This window comes from Cornus florida, unplaced genomic scaffold (genome assembly GCF_030987335.1).
Source record: "Cornus florida cultivar Cherokee Brave unplaced genomic scaffold, ASM3098733v1 CherokeeBrave_3.0.0_Hap2_Chr11, whole genome shotgun sequence".
Lineage (NCBI taxonomy): Eukaryota > Viridiplantae > Streptophyta > Magnoliopsida > Cornales > Cornaceae > Cornus > Cornus florida.
The window spans coordinates 102,086,376-102,104,385 of record NW_026775581.1 but is presented as its reverse complement, the minus strand read 5'-3'; the positions used below and the strand labels follow the sequence as shown (position 1 = coordinate 102,104,385).

Genomic DNA, 18,010 nt, shown 5'->3' with positions numbered 1-18,010 from the left:
CTCTTTCACTATTGAAAGCAAGGTAAGCTTGAGCTTGAGTGGAACATTTTTCCAAATTATATTGTGTCTGCCAATGGAAGTCCTTGGTTAATCAAGTGGTTTTCTTCTTGGTACTCTTTGCCAAACTCGTTGACGTAGTTGGGTGAACTGAAATCCTCTCCATCGAAACAGTGTCATGCCCCCTCTAGTTAATGAAAATGTTGCATCACAACATTTTCGTAACGTGCATCACTAGCTGGAGAGGACACATCTACTGTTTCGCAGAAAATGATTTTGATCCATGGTGGCTTTAGTATTTTTGAAGTTACAAAACATCAAAACAGTAATTAAGTAAAGTTTGAACAGTTTGCAAGTTCAAATTTTTAGCCGGCTCAAGATTGCAGAAGGCTGCTGGTATCCTATTGTTACTTGTGGGTAGACCCTAAGAGGTATACCTATAACAAGGAGACTTGCATACCCTGAAGACACCATTGCAATGAACCTAGTGATTTACCTTCCTGCAATGAAATGGATGGCAAAAATTTAGTTGCCTTGATGTGTGTGCTCGCGCGCGGCGCCTGCCCGCCTGTGCTTCTGAAGTTTTTGTCATGACAATCACCAAACATTCTAATGTGCATCCATATGCCTTCTTTTAAGTACTCATTGTGGTAGACTGATGGTAAATGCTAAAGCCATATATACCTGCTAATGCCAAGAAACAGCAGCAAGGAGTCTGTTATAATCAAACCATACTATGATGCCATTGAAGTATTGAACCTTTGATTGTTTTGTACATGATTATTAACTTGAATCATTTCCTATAAATGAACGCAACACTTGTGAAGTATAGAGCTTGAATTAATTCTCCAATAGTTGATCAATATAAAATTCATTCTGGTGATAATAAAACCACAACATGAACATGAAAGGATTCTTCTTGAGATAATGAAGATACGCTGGTGAGCCTGTTCTGCTGAGTAGTAGTTGTGTATGGGAGGAAAAATTATAGATAATAATAAACATTTTTTTGTTGCACTTGATATTTCCAACAAAGACCAACTATTTACATGCACACACATAGCATGTTGTCGTTTAACATCTTACGCTAAAGGATGTAAGTTACAGCATCCAAGCTCATCCAATAGACACGAGTTTTATGGGCAAGGGCAATTCAGGCTCAGTCGTGCCCCCAAATCCATACTTTTATTCATTCTGGAATCGGTGAGTAGGTAAGTCTATTGTCCTTTGAAATCAAGTTTTTCCCATACGCTGCTATTACAAGTTTTTTACCAAAGACCAACGGGCCAACAACCTAGCCGTATTAGACTCTTACTTTCCAAAGGGTGGTCAAGGATTTAAACCTCCACGAGGCATGTGTGTGCGAATACCAATTATGAAAAAAATAAAGAATCAGTACTGTCAGCTTAACCGGTAGGGGAAAGGGCAAAAAAAAAAAAAAAACGAAACAAGATTCCTCCCAGTCAACCAGTACCACATACTTCTACCGAACTTTCCAAAGCCATCATATCTCCTCATTTCAAAGCAGAACACTGCTATCATTGTTACCTTGTATAGATCTAGATTAAAGTTAATAACAGCGGTCCTTTTACAAACAAATAGCTAAACTGTCATTATCGTCCCCTCTGCAAATATAAATTCGAACAAAACTCAATCAAGTCCAATTATACTTTTATGCAAGCAACCAGCTTACATTAATCATGACCAGGAAAAAAAAAAAAAAAAGATATAACCAGGAAAAAAAAAAATATATATATATATATATATATACTTCCATTCTGCTCATGGTATACCCATGGATTGGCCAGTTCCTAACATTGTAACTTAATGTCTCGACTTATTTCTTGGCAGGTTTCACACATCCAACTGCATCCCAGTAGTACAAGGTAACCCTCATCCAGACGCCAACCAATATCAATTCTTTGAACCTTAGCATGACTTTATTTTAAATGAGCCATAAAAGCAGCCTCCTTATTAATCTCCATACCATCACTTAGCAACAACATTAGTTTGCAACCTCTTTAAGAAACTGCTGAAGGGCTTAGAACCAGTGCAGCTAAACCATCAACATGAGGAATTTGAACCAATCGTTTTAATCTTGACTATGCATTACCAACAGAGCTACTTTTGTTCACACCTTGCAGCTCCATAGGAGAATTTGTAATACTACCAACTGAACCAAGGGTCTGTGAACTCAACTGAGGGCTTGCTGGACAAGCTTCTGGATTACCAGCACTCATGGCATGGATAGCTCCCGAGCTCAGTTGCGGGCTCATTGGAGTTCGCTGGCTCATTTGTTGTGGGCTAGCCTGCTGCTGCAGGGCCTGTTGGTTCAGTTGCTGTGGAATTCCCATGGTTGATGGTGAGCCCACTTGCGGAGGCGAAACAACAGCCTGTAGTGGTGAGCTAGTTTCTTGCTGCTGCTGCTGTTGTTGTTGTTGCTGCAGCTGTAGTTGCTGTTGCTGTTGCTGTTGCTGCTGCTGCTGAAACTGTTGCAACTGTTGTTGTTGTTGTAACTGCAACTGTTGTTGTTGTTGCTGCTGTTGCTGCTGATGTTGGTTCATGTAAAGATTCATTCCCGGCATCAATTTTGGTGGACCCATTGGTGCCATTGTTGCTCGCTGCATTGGGTTCATGTTAGCTCGACTTAAAGTATGACCTAGCATTGAAAGACCAGTAGAGCCAGGGTGCATCTGTCTAGCTCCAGACATCCCACTTATACTTGATTGAGGCCCCCCCAACATGTTTGTTCTGTTCTGTGTCATCCTAAGCTTTGTTGCAATGATAGCAGTTTGTGCCGGCGTTAGTGTTCCAGAACGCAATTGCTGGGTTAATGCATTGCTTATATTTGAAGCCTGGATTTGATTCATTGGGTTCTGACCCACATTGCCAATGCCTGAAATAGACCCCATTGGTGCCGAAATTCCAGTTCCTCCTTTCCCCCTTGCAGCCCCCATGCCCATGACATTGCCAAGGCCTCCAAGCCCAACCATGTTATTACCGAGGCTTCCAAGTCCCACCATCATTTTCCTCTGCATTTGTTGTGGTTGTTGTTGTTGTTGTTGTTGTTGTTGTTGTTGTTGCTGCTGCTGTTGCTGCTGTAACAGCTGAAGTTGAAGAGGCGAAGGTTTATTAACCATATGATTACCCGACTGCATGCTTGAGTTCTGACCCATTGTGTTCAATTGTGAAAGTGGATTTGATGCAAGCATAAGAGGTGATCTTTGGAACTGGGGATGCTGCTGATGCTGCTGTTGCATCAAGGAGTTCTGATTTTGGGACTGCTGCTGCTGCTGCTGCTGCTGCTGCTGTTGTTGCAGTGATGGTTGTGGGTCAGGCTGTTGAGGCCTAGCAGGCATTGAAACCCCAGGCAAGAGTCCTTGAGAGATCTGTAAGGCCTGAGCATTTCCAGGTGGTAGCATCCTTGTGCCTGATGGATTTTGAGACGGGTTTATAGATGCGTTACCACTGTTACTTGGCTTTGCAATTTCATTGGATGGCTGACCAGAAACTGCCTCTGAATATTGCTGCATCTCGACTGCTGCATTGTTTTGAGGGATTCCAGGAGCATTAGATTGACTGCTTGAGGCACGATTCATGCGGATTGGTTTAGGTTGGACATGATCTTCTGCATGATGTCCTTCGACTATCATCTGTTTAAGCAGATCATTTTACCTTATCATATCATATAGAAGGGAATCAAAACTTCAAATCATGATTTCTAACTTCAAAGGGAACGGGTTTAAAAAAATAAAAATAAAATCTTCAAAGGGAACATACCCGTGAAAGGAACTGTGCTGCCAGTAAGTCCGCAGAGTGCTGTTTTACAGGGATAGCCAGCTATGTAAGTCAAAGCAATAGAAGATGCATACTTGCAAAAACTATCCTTATGAAGTAAAAAGGCTTTCTTGGTTCAGTTTTCTAAGAATAATTTGTTGTTCTCAAAAAACAAAAAAACAAAGAACTAAAAATTTGTTCAATCAACAGTTTCATGAAAACAATTATCTAAGAATTGAGTTAAAGGAAGGCCTAATTTCATAAAGTTATTTTCTGTTTTCAGAATATTGAACCAAACAGGCACGAACATTCTAAATGGAGTACAAGAACTTGAGGCTTCTGAAGAACTTGAGGCTCATCCTAACACGTCATGTCACCCTGTCTATCTATGAAACTGGCTACCGTAGATCACTAGTTGCAAGTGCACAATAGGATATTGAAAACAGAAAAGCAAATCTTTTCTAGAACATAGATGAAATTTTCCCCATGTCATGGGCTTTCTGAAAGATCGTAATCCAATAAAGACCACTGCGATTTCTTCTCCCATACTTTATGGGGTAGAATGTTTGCACCACCAATACAATGACATGAGCACTAGACAATTGTAGTGGAGGTAAAGACATTGAGGGCTGGGAAGTTTAGGATAGATTACAAAAACAGAAACATGCATGAAATCCAAGAAGTACATATCCTCAGAAGGTATTTAAGGAAGCACCAACCGGAGGACCTTCAAAGAAGACTAACCGCACATTCATTATTTACCCTTTATAATATGTAAACTCAACTCGACAAAGCATTGCCTCAACTAGGGGCCAGCTCGTGAATCCTGTTTAGTCACTTTACTATTTCTAAGCCATAACTTCAATTAGGCTAAACGCTGCTATATCTTTCCTTGCTATCCTATCTAGCTCAATTTTAACCTTCACCTTCACCTTCACCTTCACCTTCCCCTCAATGTGAATAATGTCACTCTTTCTTAATAGTGCAGTTACTGGTCTTTGCCACACATAGTAAAGTCATCTTATCAATTCCAGGCAACTTTTCTCTAATGGGTGTCACTTCTACCCTCCAACATGTTTATTCATTTCTAATTTTATACTATATCATCTTACAGCATATACGTATCAACATACAACCATGGTCATTTCATAAAGATGTTATTTCGAACATCATGATTGTTTTAATAGTTGTTTTACAAAATTTTCTGTTCAATTCCAGAGGCATGGTCAACCACACAATATGCCAAAAGCTATTCCACCTAACCATCCAACTTTATTTTTTTGATCTCCAATATCTCTCCCCTTGTGATATATTAAAGCCTATGTAAACTTTCCCTCCCAAGCAAAGTTAGTTTATTCCTAGTAAGTAAATATAAGCATAGAAGAGAAAAAATAAATAAATAAATAACAGACCATTCTGGACTCTTTTTTTTTGTTGATAAATAATAATCGATTAAGAAGCGTTCAAAAGGGGAACGGGGACCTAAGGACCCAAAGAATCCAGAAAATTAACTAAGTCATCGGAAGAGGAGCAAGAACTCCTCTTCACGTAACTAAAGATAGATCATTCTGGACTATTATTGTAGTGCAATACCAGTTATGATTTCTGAACTATCCAAAGTTAAAAAATAGTAAAACTACGAAAAGAAGAAAAAAAATGTGTTTTATATTCTCTCTTTCTTTCTTTCTTTTTTGCATATAAATGTGAATTTCCAAAAATAAAGCTTAAAAGATTCCAATTGAGATTATCTATTAACTTTGTGGGGCTTTCTTGTTAATAATATTTTTTTGGTAAGTAAATCTTATTAATATATTTTAATTTCAACTATTCCTAGAGCTCAATTAAATACTCCCTCTGTCCCACAAATTTTGGGCTTCTTTGGAATTCCAACGTTTTACAGCGACAAGCATTTAATGCATTGTCCCCTTCCAAAACTACAAGACTACCCATTTAAAATAGTGTTAGTTGGGATAAGTTTTTAAAAAATAGGGGATATTTTGGGAAGTAAATTACTTTTTTACACGAGGGACAAGAATTTTGGGACATGAAAAAAAAAGAAAAAAGAAAGATGATCGAGAATTTTGGGACGGAGGGAGTAGGGCTTTTCAAAATTTTGTGGGGGCTTAATATTTTCATGGTAATTAAATCTTCATAGATATGTCTATTTCACCAAGCCTCTCTTAGAAATCGATATGTAATAAAATATATATAAATGTAATAAAAGAATCAAATGTCATTTGATTCAAAAACGAAAAATTCAAATTTTACAATCTAATAATATACTCCCCTGCCAAATTTAAGTTTGAAACTCATGTAATTAACATCTTTCTAAAAAATGGGATAGACGTGAGAAATCTCATTCAATTAGATGTGGTAGATTAAAATGGGACACTATACAAGAATTGACTGCTGAGTCGTATGGGGTAGGAAACACTCAAGTACAGTTCTAAGGGAATGAATTGACCTGCCTATTCCGACCGGGGAAAACAAGCCATTCGACGGGGAGATTTTGTGGAGGCTTGGTTCGATCGAGCCGCTGAGTATCAAAATCAAGCTATAACACTTGCCCCCGATAATTTATATTGAAGCACATAATTGGTTGGAGATCATGAGGCGTTTCAAATAAAAGAACACTCTGCTTATCTATTATCTATATTTAGAATTTTTATATTTGTTATGTTATAATTTATTGTTTGTTGGTCCCACTCGTCAAATTAAATGGATCATTCTTCTGGAAGAACAATCAAAGAATTTCATTATATCCCTTCTAAGATCATTAGTTGAAGTGCACTTAACACTCCTTTACTATCCTTACAGTGTAAATCAACCCTCTCTTGTGCACTAAAACCCCCACACCCCCACCCCCCCCCCCCCCCCCCCCCAAAAAAAAAAAAATTGAAAACACATTAAAGTAAGACATTGACCAAATTACCCTTCTTGCATAAACATTTCTCACATTATTTTTAAAAATATCGTTTCGTGAAATGACCAAAAAATACACCCCTCTAATATGATTATATGACATGGTTTGGGTCTATGTACTTATCCTAACCCACACTTAAAAAATTCTTTTGACAGCTAATACTTTTTATTGATAAATATGGCATCTTTTTCTAAGTTGGAGTTTTTATTGATGTGATTGGAAGTTGGGCTTGATCTTTGCATAAGTCGTCCAATTCTTTTGGCTTAGAAGTATTATTTTGCATAATATTTTTAGTGATTGTCTACGCCTTGAACTTGAGATTTTATTAATTTTCTAATTATATCCTAAATGTTCAAATAATAGAATTGGAAATTTAAGATTTTAGTCAGCTTTGTTAATAACATCCCAGTGTTCCCACTAACAACAATTCTTTTGCCTTTAATGAAAGTCATAATGAATTTACATAATTGAAAGCGAAGAGGTTAGTTTCTCCTATTATTTGTGCATGTATATTACAATCAATCATTAAAAAAACTAATTGTAATAGTATGATATATCAAATATCTATGTTACTTGTATTTTCCTCTTTCTTTTTGGCCTACCCACAATAATTATTTTATCCAATTGCTAAGCATAATTAACATCGTCACTTTGTCCAAGTCAGCACAAAAGTGGGTTATAGTTAAGTACATGATTGAATGATGTCTCCATGTGAGATTATTGTAGGGAGTGAGAGCTGAAAGAGAGAGAGAGCTCCTCAAAATACACTGCTGTAGAGGAAATATGTAGGGAGAGTTGATAACCTCAAAAGTGGGTTAAATAAAGGTTGAAGTGCACTTAACACCCCTACATAAAGCAAATATATATAACAAACAAGCCAAAGGCATTTTCGGAAAGGTAAAAGAGCAAAACAGGCATATTACAATTACTTTGTCACTTTTCGCAGAAAAGTGATTTGAGTGGTGTTTTCGATATTTTTTTCAGAAATAAGGGGTGACATAGCACATTTTAAAAAGTAAGGGGTGAAAGTGTTATGCAGAGTATACTACAGGGTGTCGGGGGGGGGGGGGGGGTGGTGGTTAAAGCACTTAACCCAAGATTAGTCTATATCGGTTGGTATTTCGTAGAGATGGTATAAGGATACATGGATAGAGCACAAAAATTGAATTTTTTTTGTAATGGAAACTACTAAAAGAGACCTTCGAATGACAAAATATAGATACCAGGATGTCTCTTAGTAATGACTATTGCTTGCTCAGCTCTAGCAGATGGGACAAAATTACTTTCCAAAGAGAATCTTCTTCCATCTAGAGGAGATCCCCGTTTTTTCAGTATCAGACCATCCACAGCAGTTATCTCTCGATAATTGACTCTTAAGTTAGAAAGAAGGGGGGGAAAAAATCAGTTTTTTAATACAATATCCTATTGATATTCAATATATCCGCAATAGAATATGTACATTGATACAAATTAAACCGCTAAGTATAGGAAGAGAAGAACCTCAAAACAAGACTAGTAAGAGAAAACTATTTTCAATCTATTTTTGATTGGGGGATTGGTGAAGAAGGAATTGGGTTGCTGACTCAAAAGTGTATGGACCATTCAATCAATTTTAGATGAGAATCCTCGTTAGTGTGCAAATGCGTGAATTAGTTGTTTATGCAGTACCATGAATCATAAGAACATCCAAATGTAATAACACTCACAGTATTGGGCAATGTAGGAAGATAATCCTCTGCAGTCAAAAAATCACCATCTTCTATGTCTCCATAATGCATTGCTACAGTACCATCTGGCTTCTCTGACATGATCATTCTAGTTCGTGCCCTGGGAACAATAGGAAAACCATTTCCTGACAGTAAAAATGGAACTGTTAGCAAAGGAAAGAATGAAAAATTAATTAGATCTTACTGAGTGCCAGAAATCTAACTATTTGAATCTGGTAAACCTTGAAGTATGCGCTCTGACTGCACGAAATTCAAGACTCTTATCTTGCAAATATTCATGCTGCCACCTACAATTGACTTTGATAATGGCATTGCACATGTTTCATCTCTGAAATTCTCGTTATTGGAATCACTGGAGAGTTGAAGCAACAGCTGCTGCACAGGATATGTATTGGCTTTCCTGATGTGGCACTCATCCACCTTATTCTTTTTGCCAATAAGTTGATACCTAAAAGCAGAATGGTTATTCTGTTGCCATTCATGTAACTTTTTAATAGGAACATCCAAGGAGATTAAGAGGATGCGAAAAACGGCTATTAATTATGTGAATCAAATAATAAGTGACATTATTTTATTATATCTTTTATTGACTGCTCCAAGCAAGAATATTGCCTGATTAAAGATCCCACGATCTGACTTTATAAAGTTCGGAACAAAGGAACACGGAGATTTATATATAACCCATTAGTCAGACATGAACCTGGGTAGAGGTTCATTTTGACCAAGACAATAGTTACATTTACATACTTGTCTTAAGAGTCAAACACCAAGACGCTAAAAGAATAATATTTATTTACAATATTAACTGCATTAAATGATGTTAATTTACAATATTTACAACATGAGCAAAAAAAGAAATTTGTGAATTGCTGTAATATCACTGCAGTTTGATTGACATTATACCTCATAGCCACTTTTTCAATGTTTGAGAACCTTTCAAGCATGACTGGATCAGCCAAAGGTTGAGTTCCAACTGGAGGACTGCTTGTGTTAAATGGAACACTCATATTACCAACACTAACAGGTGACCCAACTCCACTCATTGCTGGGGTCTTGGGGAGGGAATTTGATCTCCATTTGTGTTGCCGCTGCATGGAATCATTAGATGTCAAAGATGTCATGCCGCCAACTGCAGGAACTGAGGTGACTACTGACTTCTCCTTTTGTGATGATCCAAGTACAGATGATGTTGCAACTGGTCCGAATTGGGGTCCTATTGAACCACTAGAAAATTCTCCAGATTTGGATGACAAGGGAGATTGAGGTAAACCACCAGCAGAAACCCTGGGACTTTGCACTAATTTCCTTTTCTGAAACTGGTCCTCCTTCCTAGAACTATTCTCAATAGGCTGACCAAGATTATTCCAGGGAGACTGAGATCTCATAAATGCATGCTGAGGTAACCTTTGCTGCATCTGTGACTGCTGAGGATCCATATGGTTCGTACCTGTTTCAGCCATGTGCATTTCATTTTTATTTCGATTGAGCTCTGGCTTGTCCAATCTGTCTAACTCGACTGGCTCTTCCTTTGCACTAAATCTCATCCCTTGCTGTCCCACAGTGAACGACATCGCGCCAACCTCCCGATTTAAACCCCCTTCAAACATCTGCTGGGGATACTTCTGCATGCCAGTAGTTGCATACTGAAGTCCTCTAGCAAATGATTGCTGCTGCTGTAACAGTGTATTCTTCCAGTGTGAATCCGATGCAAGGAAGCTGTCCACACGTGGCCCTATATGCTGCTGTTGACTACCATCGGGACCTACAGGAGTGGGCCTAGCTCTCTTATTCAAACTGGATAAAGGCGACAACTGCCCATCTTGAGTTTCCCTCTTATCATGAACAGAAAAGGCATTAGAGTTTAGATTGTCAGTGTAGGATGAGATCATCATGTCCTGACCAGCAGTAGCCCCAGGTGCATTCAAAACAGGTCCTGACCCTTGATCCTGCATAATTCTTGGGTTCCCGACCCCAGTTTGATATTTTGATTGGTGAGACGCTAAAGGCAATGCTGGAACAGACGCATCTGGAACAAAGCTTTTAGGTCTTGAGGTCAGCATATTGCTTGGACCAACATTTTGAGTAGAGAAATTCTCATGGACAGGCTGCGGCAAAAAATTGCCAGATACAGGTCCTGATTCTCCCAACCTGCAGTTTGAGCTTTCCGGCACTCTATCTATGCAAACTTTCTTCCCATGGATTTTATTATTTGATGTAACAGTAATTTCTGGCATCTGCCTCAGTCTTTTCCTCCGCAAACTGCACATAGCCAAATTTAGCTGCAAATAAAGTTCAACAACGTTCAGTTATGAGAAACCCATTTCTCCAGTCAAAGAAAAAATAATCAAGTTCAGAATTTGTTACCTTAGCAGGAACTGGGTTATCGGAGAGTCTATCTAACTTAGGAGCAGGGTCTAGACATAGTTTAGGTTGCAGAGCTTTTAATATCCGGGACTCCACTTCCTACAGCCAAGAGAAAATATCAATAAAATGGTGCTATATCCTTTTAACCAGGGAAAAAGAGTGGATCAATCTTACCATCAGATCACCATATGTCCAAGTATTATCTGAAATCAATGGGATATCCTTCACTACATTCTCTAACGACATCCTAAGACGAAGTTTATTTACTGTAGGAGAACCATCCACAGAAGGAATATTAAGCCCTGATTCAGAAGCACACTTCCGATAATCTCGCACCTACAATAATTCCAATATTACAGATTAAAACTTCTTAAACCAATCCATTTAAGATGATTACATCCTCTATGCACTCTTAATGAAAAAAGTATTTTTGAATGGTTAGTCTTAAAAGATATGTACAATCAAATATAACCAGACAGAAGAGGTAATCACAACAACCTAGGCAGGTTAGCTTTTGCTCAGGCCAGATCTTTAATGTATGACTGTAAGCTGTAAGCCCCATCATCTTGTTTTTTTGATCACATGTAATGCAGAAAACTAGTGACGGACCTAGAAAATTATGTGAGTGGGGGCAAACTTATATAGTGGGGTTTTACTGACATTTCAGTGGGGACGATTTCAAAATTTTATAGGTATATAATACAATAAATTTTTAATTCAGGGGTATATAATATATATATATAATAAATAAATAAAAATCCGGGGGGGGGGGGGGGGGGGGGGGGCCGGCGGATGCCCCCTCCACAGTAGATCCGTGCCTGATACAACTTTTCCTCGTGTATGCACACGCCTTCATTCATGTCCTTCCTTTAAATCTTACATACACTAAGAGATGGTTGAGAACAGAGTGGTGCTGGTGGCAATAGTACAAACTTGGCCCGCTACACCACGCAACTTTGAAGTAGCAGTGGTGATGTGACAGTCTAAGCAGTGAAGGTGATTCGTCGTGGTATGGTTAGGATAATAGAGCATTGTTGACAGATAAAGCATGGGTTGCCGGTGGTGCAATGACAACAACTCAGTGATAGTAAGGAGGGGGTGTGAGCAAAAATACAGATTAGGATCTATTAAAATTATAATTGAAAATGTCAAAACCTTTTAGTGTATTAAATGCTAACCACTATTCTGTCAATTAATTGCTTATTAAGAATAAAAAGCAATCCTATACCATGGAGGTATTGTTCAAAAGAAAGTTTCAACCAGCTTTATAACTTCGCAACTTTATAAATCTATATAGTTAGCGGGGATTGGTTATTATACTTACATATATAGCACGAAACTCCAGCAGCAGGGCTGCATTTTCTTGCGTTATATGCACATCGCATATGCAATTTTGAGTTTCATAAACAGGTATTATCAAGTCACTAATGTTCATGCCATACATATTATAAAATTATCTAAAAGCTTTAAACCTGAGTTTAGATAACTTACCTCACACACAAGTGTTCCATCAACATATTTGCAGGGTATGTCATCCAGAATATTTCCAGGCAACCAGCCAGACTCAATTGCCTCCAAATGCATGAATACACAGATTAAAAAAAAGTAAGACACAGAGAAGTAAAAAAGACACAATAAACACTAGCATGTGTGTGTGTGTGTGTGTGTGAGCATTATTATCATGCATATTTCAACGAGGAAGTAGAAATAGGAAGTAAAACAGGGACCTCTATTTTAATAGAATTATCTCCTGATTACAAAAGAAGAAGTCAACGGACATTCACATTAGAAGGGGAAAAAAAATAATTAACGCTTGGCAAAGTCAGTTTAATCCCTTTTTCTCCATTCACATTGCGTAATCAAAACATTCTACATGTAAACAGGCCAACACAAGCAGTAAATAGATATTTAAAACTACATTAAATTTCAACTTTCTCGTGGAAATATATAGCCCCAATGGTAAAACTATTATGCAACCACTCAATTGATGGATTAAGAAATTAGGATGAGAAAAATATATCTACCACAGGACTAGTAAATAAAGAATTGCATGCTGCAATGGTAAAATTTCAGGTAAAATTTCAGGCTGCCAAACCTTAAAATCAAGTTCAAGACAAAAGGGAACCATTTTTTAATTAATATCAACAATTTTGAGGTCTTCACCTCCCTCCCAACACCCCCAATTATTGGGGACCAACAATGGGCAATGACCTTAACATATAGGCTCACGTAATCAGAAGGTTCAAGAATGGAACATAAGGAACCAATCACCGAGAATAAATTTTATACATTAACTAGATACTCACGGAGAAGAGAGTTTCAGATGTCCTATCATATGGATGTAAAAACTTTGGAACGTCTTGAAGGGTAGCCAGATGCCCGATTTCATTCTGAAAATTGAAAAAATTCAAAACAAAATTAGAAGCCACAATAGTAATGGCTGGGGAAGAAAAAAGACAAATTCTCATTCTAGTGACTTTATTGTTTATGCCGATGCAGTAAATATATTTTATAACAAACCTCTGAGGATTTTCCAATGGAATATCCATCTGGGAAGAGATTTAAAGTGAATGAAACTTCATTCTCTGACAAAAACAGGAAGAACCAACATACTCAGAATGCCAAAGAAACAGGGATAACAACTAAAAACAAATTCTCGCATCCTAGTAGATATAAGAACTCCTTTAGAAGAAATAGACAAACCGGAGATTCCAGCAACATCCTTGTTGCATTCAGTGACGTTAGCCTATATCACAAAATAATTGAAATTGTTAGAGGAAAAAAGGAAAAAAGATAAGAGCAACCATATCAACTAGCCAAATCTACATGTTTCCAATAAGATCTCCAAACTAATTATATTCTGCCCAAACTCCAATGTTCTGCAAAATTCAAGGGTTGCAATCAAGTAATACATTCACTAGTCACCCTATAAGGATATGCAACATTGTTTCTTCAGCGGGGAAAAAATATCTTAACCCTCTTTGCTTAGAAAATTAAATAACTTATGCACCTTCTTTTCTCTATTGATTCATTTCCATATGTTCAGTGAGGTCCAAAATAACAGTGACAGGAAATAAAAATAAAAATAAAAAAAGAGAAAAAAACTAACTAAATAAAAATAAAAAAAGAGAAAAAAACAAACTGCCCTGAAAAGAGTTAATTCATTGATTTTTCTGATTTCCTCAACAACCAACTAGAGCTTAACCTAAAGATCTAATTTCTTTCCCCTGATAAGTTACCAAAAAATCTGACTATGGACTGCATAATACACACACAGTATCTTCAAAGTTTCCTGAAGTAACAAATGAGTTTCTCCAGATTAACACAATTTTTTGAAAAGCTAAAAGCAAAGTGAATAGCTTTCAAGCTTGTGCAATTCAAACTATCAACACCAGAAATAAATAAATAAATAAAATTCAATCAATAAAAAGCCTATATTTTAGAAACAAAAATCAATGAAATTGACAAATTTCGCAGGAAAATTATTCAATGACGAATAGAAATTACCTCGAGCTTCCGGGTAGATGCTGAAGTAGAATTAGTCTTGCCGAGAATTCGACTACTAGTTTTGGAACTCTGGACGACGTCGTCTTCTACAGCAGCCTCGGACTGGAATGGTTTGGGGCGAAACCTTTTACCGGTCTTTGAGACCTTAAACGAAATCCCCATCTCTCGTGTCTGAAATTCACGATTCTGTTGGTTCGGGGCTTTTGAAGATTGACATGAATCGAATGCACGAAAATGCCTATAATGAGTGTTTTTGTAGAGAAAAACCCTAGTATGTGGTCGAGCGGTGTAGATAGATAGACAGGCAGTGTGTTTGATCTACGAGATTAATATAATCTCAGATACAACTACATAAATGTAGAGAGCGAGAAGCTACTTGGGACAACAGCTTGGATTCGGACCAACGGTGAGTAACGAGGAGTTGTGTGTCCGATTTGGCTATGGACGCTAAGAAGCCTCCGTTTTTCCTAATTCGATCGGCTCCGGATGGATACAAATTTTACCTTGCCACCCATCTGTTTGGATGGAATCCGTTTAATAACCCATCAAATTGAATTCGCGAATTAAATTGTATGAATTAAATTTTATCTAAATTATTTATTTTTATTTTTATAATTAATATTATATATCATTTATTTATTTTTTAACTATAACTCAATAGATAAAATTTTAATTTATTAATATTAATTTATATATTTCAATTATTATTAACTAATACATTTTTAGAGTCCATGAAATTATCATTAACTAATATATTTTTTGAAAAAATATATATAAATTTCACAGATCGGATCGGATCAGTCTTATGAATTGGATCGAATTTTTAACGGTCCAATTCGTAGTCCGATTCGTGAGTTACGGATTCAATTTTTTTGAATCTGTTACCAATTCGTGGGTGTATCAATTCGATTCAATCCGAACGGATTGCACCGATTCGAATCGAATTCGCAGATTCAAGAATAATTTGCTCACCCTAGTTTTGAATGTGTGGGGGACTGCTAGAACTTTTCACTAATTTTGGAAACACCGATAAAATATAAAAAATATTCATTGCAGCATCTCCAGTTGTATGTTAAAATATCATTTTGTGTAAAATATACACTGTCACCTATAATGTGTAAATTTTTTCCATCTCCAACAGTATGTTTATATATTTTTATTTTATTTTGGTAAACATTAAATATTCCTAAAATTAAACTTATGTACCAGAAGGAGGGGCTGTGGTGAGTCTATGAAATGTGTTGACCGGCTCGTATATAACAATATAATAATATTTCATTAACTCCTTTTATGTTAATTTCAATCATTCTTTTCCTTTGTATGCAATTTAAAGTGAGAATGGATATTCTATTAGAATGAAAATTCATTCCACAACTAAACATATAGAATGACCATTCTATTCCCAATAATCTTTTTTTTTTTTTTTTTTTAAATCAAATTCTTAAAAAATTCACATGTTTCAAGTTCAAAAACTACAAATACTGCCTTCCACCACCACTACTGTCTTCACCGCCGCCACCACCGCCACCACCGCCTTCCAACGCCACCACTGTCTTCCACCACCACTATTACTTTCCACCACCACCATCTTCTACCACCCAGCACTGCCATTGTTACCATTGTTGTCACCTTCAACCACCACCTCCATTGCCTTGCACCACCGTTATCACTCACCACTATCACCACCACCACCACCACCACCTTTTACCTACACCAATATTGCCTTCCACCACTTCCACTTTTGTCACCTTCCACCACCCCCACATCGCCACCACCATCTCCACCATATATCGCCACCTCTATCGCCACTGTCTTCCACATCCAATGCCTTCCGCCACTACCACCACCATCATCACCTCTATTGCCTTCTATCACCACCACTTACACCAATGCCGCCTTCCACCACTACCATTGCCACTGACACTGCCTTCCACCATCATCACCCACACCATGGACGTCTTCCACCACCGCGACTGCCTTCCACCAACACCACTATTGCCTTTTGCAACCACCATCATCACCACCATCTACCACCACGGTAATTTCTTTTAAAAATTTATAAAAGAATATTATTCTGTTAATATAGTTTATTTGTTAATAATAGGATATTTTGAAAAATTCAATTTAAAATTTATTTCATTCTAAATTTTAAATTTGTCCAACTAAAAAATAAAATGATTATTATTACTCTATTCCTACGTATTTTATATTTTTATATTTGTAACCAAATAATAGAATATGAATGGACATTTCATTTCATTCCCATTCTTAAAAGCTTATGCCATTTTATTTTACCTGGTCTGATCGAAAGAATCAAGGCAGGATGCTATCTATCCATTTTTTTTTTTTTTTTGGTCTGCTAGGTATATTCATTTTTTTTTTGGGAACACCGATTTGACTATATTCAATTTTGTTTTGTTAGCCATTTGGCACCTTTTCTATATGAGATTATTGGAACTTATGTATTGCCATTTCAATGGACTTATTTATCACTAACCGATTAATGATCTGGCATTATGTTTTTAGTGCCCGTTAATGACATATAACTTTTAGAATTAAAATATTTTCAAATTTTCAGGCTCTACCATTTCGTTCCCAACCAATTATCATCATTCCTCTTTCTATCCAAACTCATCTTAAACCAATCTTCACCTTCTCCAACTCATCCTCAGATCAACCGTCACCTTTTTTAACAAATTTCAAAATACCTTTAAATGGTGGTCGGAAAATCCAGTCTAAAGATAACGCCATCAATGTTTTTTCGAAACAATGACTTGCCAAAGCATATTTTCATAATAAGTACTTCATCCTTATTTTCTCTCTTAAATTCATTTGAAACCTACTACCATAAATTTACCTTCCTTAAAAACTCCATATATAAAACCCATCTTCAAAATGTTATATTATATTTTATTTATCTATTTATTTATTTGGAGATGAAAAACATATAAAATTGTAGTTGAAGAGAATAGAGAGAAAATTTTGGTTGACCGAAACTTTTTTATTGACGGGAAAAAACCTAAAGATATATAAAACTCATTTTCAAAATGTTCCATTTTTCTTTATTTATTTATTTTTTTTCTTGGAGATGAAAAACATATAAAATTGTAGTAGAAGAGAATAGTGAGAAAAAAGTTTGGTTGACTGAAACTTTTTTACTGACAGGAATTTTTTTTTTAATGGAGAATGACAAATATACAAGGAGAAAAGGTAAAAACTGAAAAATTCTGTGTTTAATACACTACAAGAGATTTGAGAGTGCAAATAGGTTGCCATGTAACACTAAATTTTTTATAGGTGTTGGTGTTATATAGTCATCAAATATATCATTTTCTTAGAACTTTCTATTAATTTTGATAATATTAAGAAAATACCAATTTTTTTATATTTTTATTTTGGTAACATTAAAATTCCTAAAATTAAACTTCGGGTGTAGGAGTGACTATTATTCTATGAAATGTGATGCTTATTCGTGACAATGTCAATATAATAACTGTCAATGAACTTCTTTATATGTAAAAATCTAGGTGGAAGGGGAAACATAGCTTTGTGGCTTTAAACATTGACATTGAAAAATCTAAAGAGTTTTGGGTTACTTTCAACTCAAATGATAAATCTGGTGCCTTCTTTGATCATAATTTCTTCATTCAAATCTAGATACAGTTTTAGAAGAATTATCGGTATTCATGATCAAAATAGTTGGAGTCATGGGTAT

At 36.5% G+C, this 18,010-nt stretch overlaps 1 protein-coding gene across 1 annotated transcript; it reads right to left on the bottom strand.

Annotated features, from left to right (window-relative positions):
- Positions 1-1,514: 1,514 nt before the first annotated feature.
- Positions 1,515-14,814, bottom strand: LOC132287093 (protein PHYTOCHROME-DEPENDENT LATE-FLOWERING). Its single transcript, XM_059789595.1, has 12 exons — positions 14,296-14,814; positions 13,492-13,534; positions 13,309-13,373; positions 13,095-13,178; positions 12,280-12,360; positions 10,963-11,124; positions 10,789-10,887; positions 9,328-10,703; positions 8,646-8,872; positions 8,404-8,549; positions 3,778-3,816; positions 1,515-3,650 (listed from the first exon to the last, which is right to left on the bottom strand). The coding sequence occupies exons 1-12, from the start codon at positions 14,455-14,457 to the stop codon at positions 2,100-2,102; spliced, it is 4,035 nt and encodes a 1,344-aa protein (XP_059645578.1). The 5' UTR covers positions 14,458-14,814; the 3' UTR covers positions 1,515-2,099.
- Positions 14,815-18,010: the final 3,196 nt, after the last annotated feature.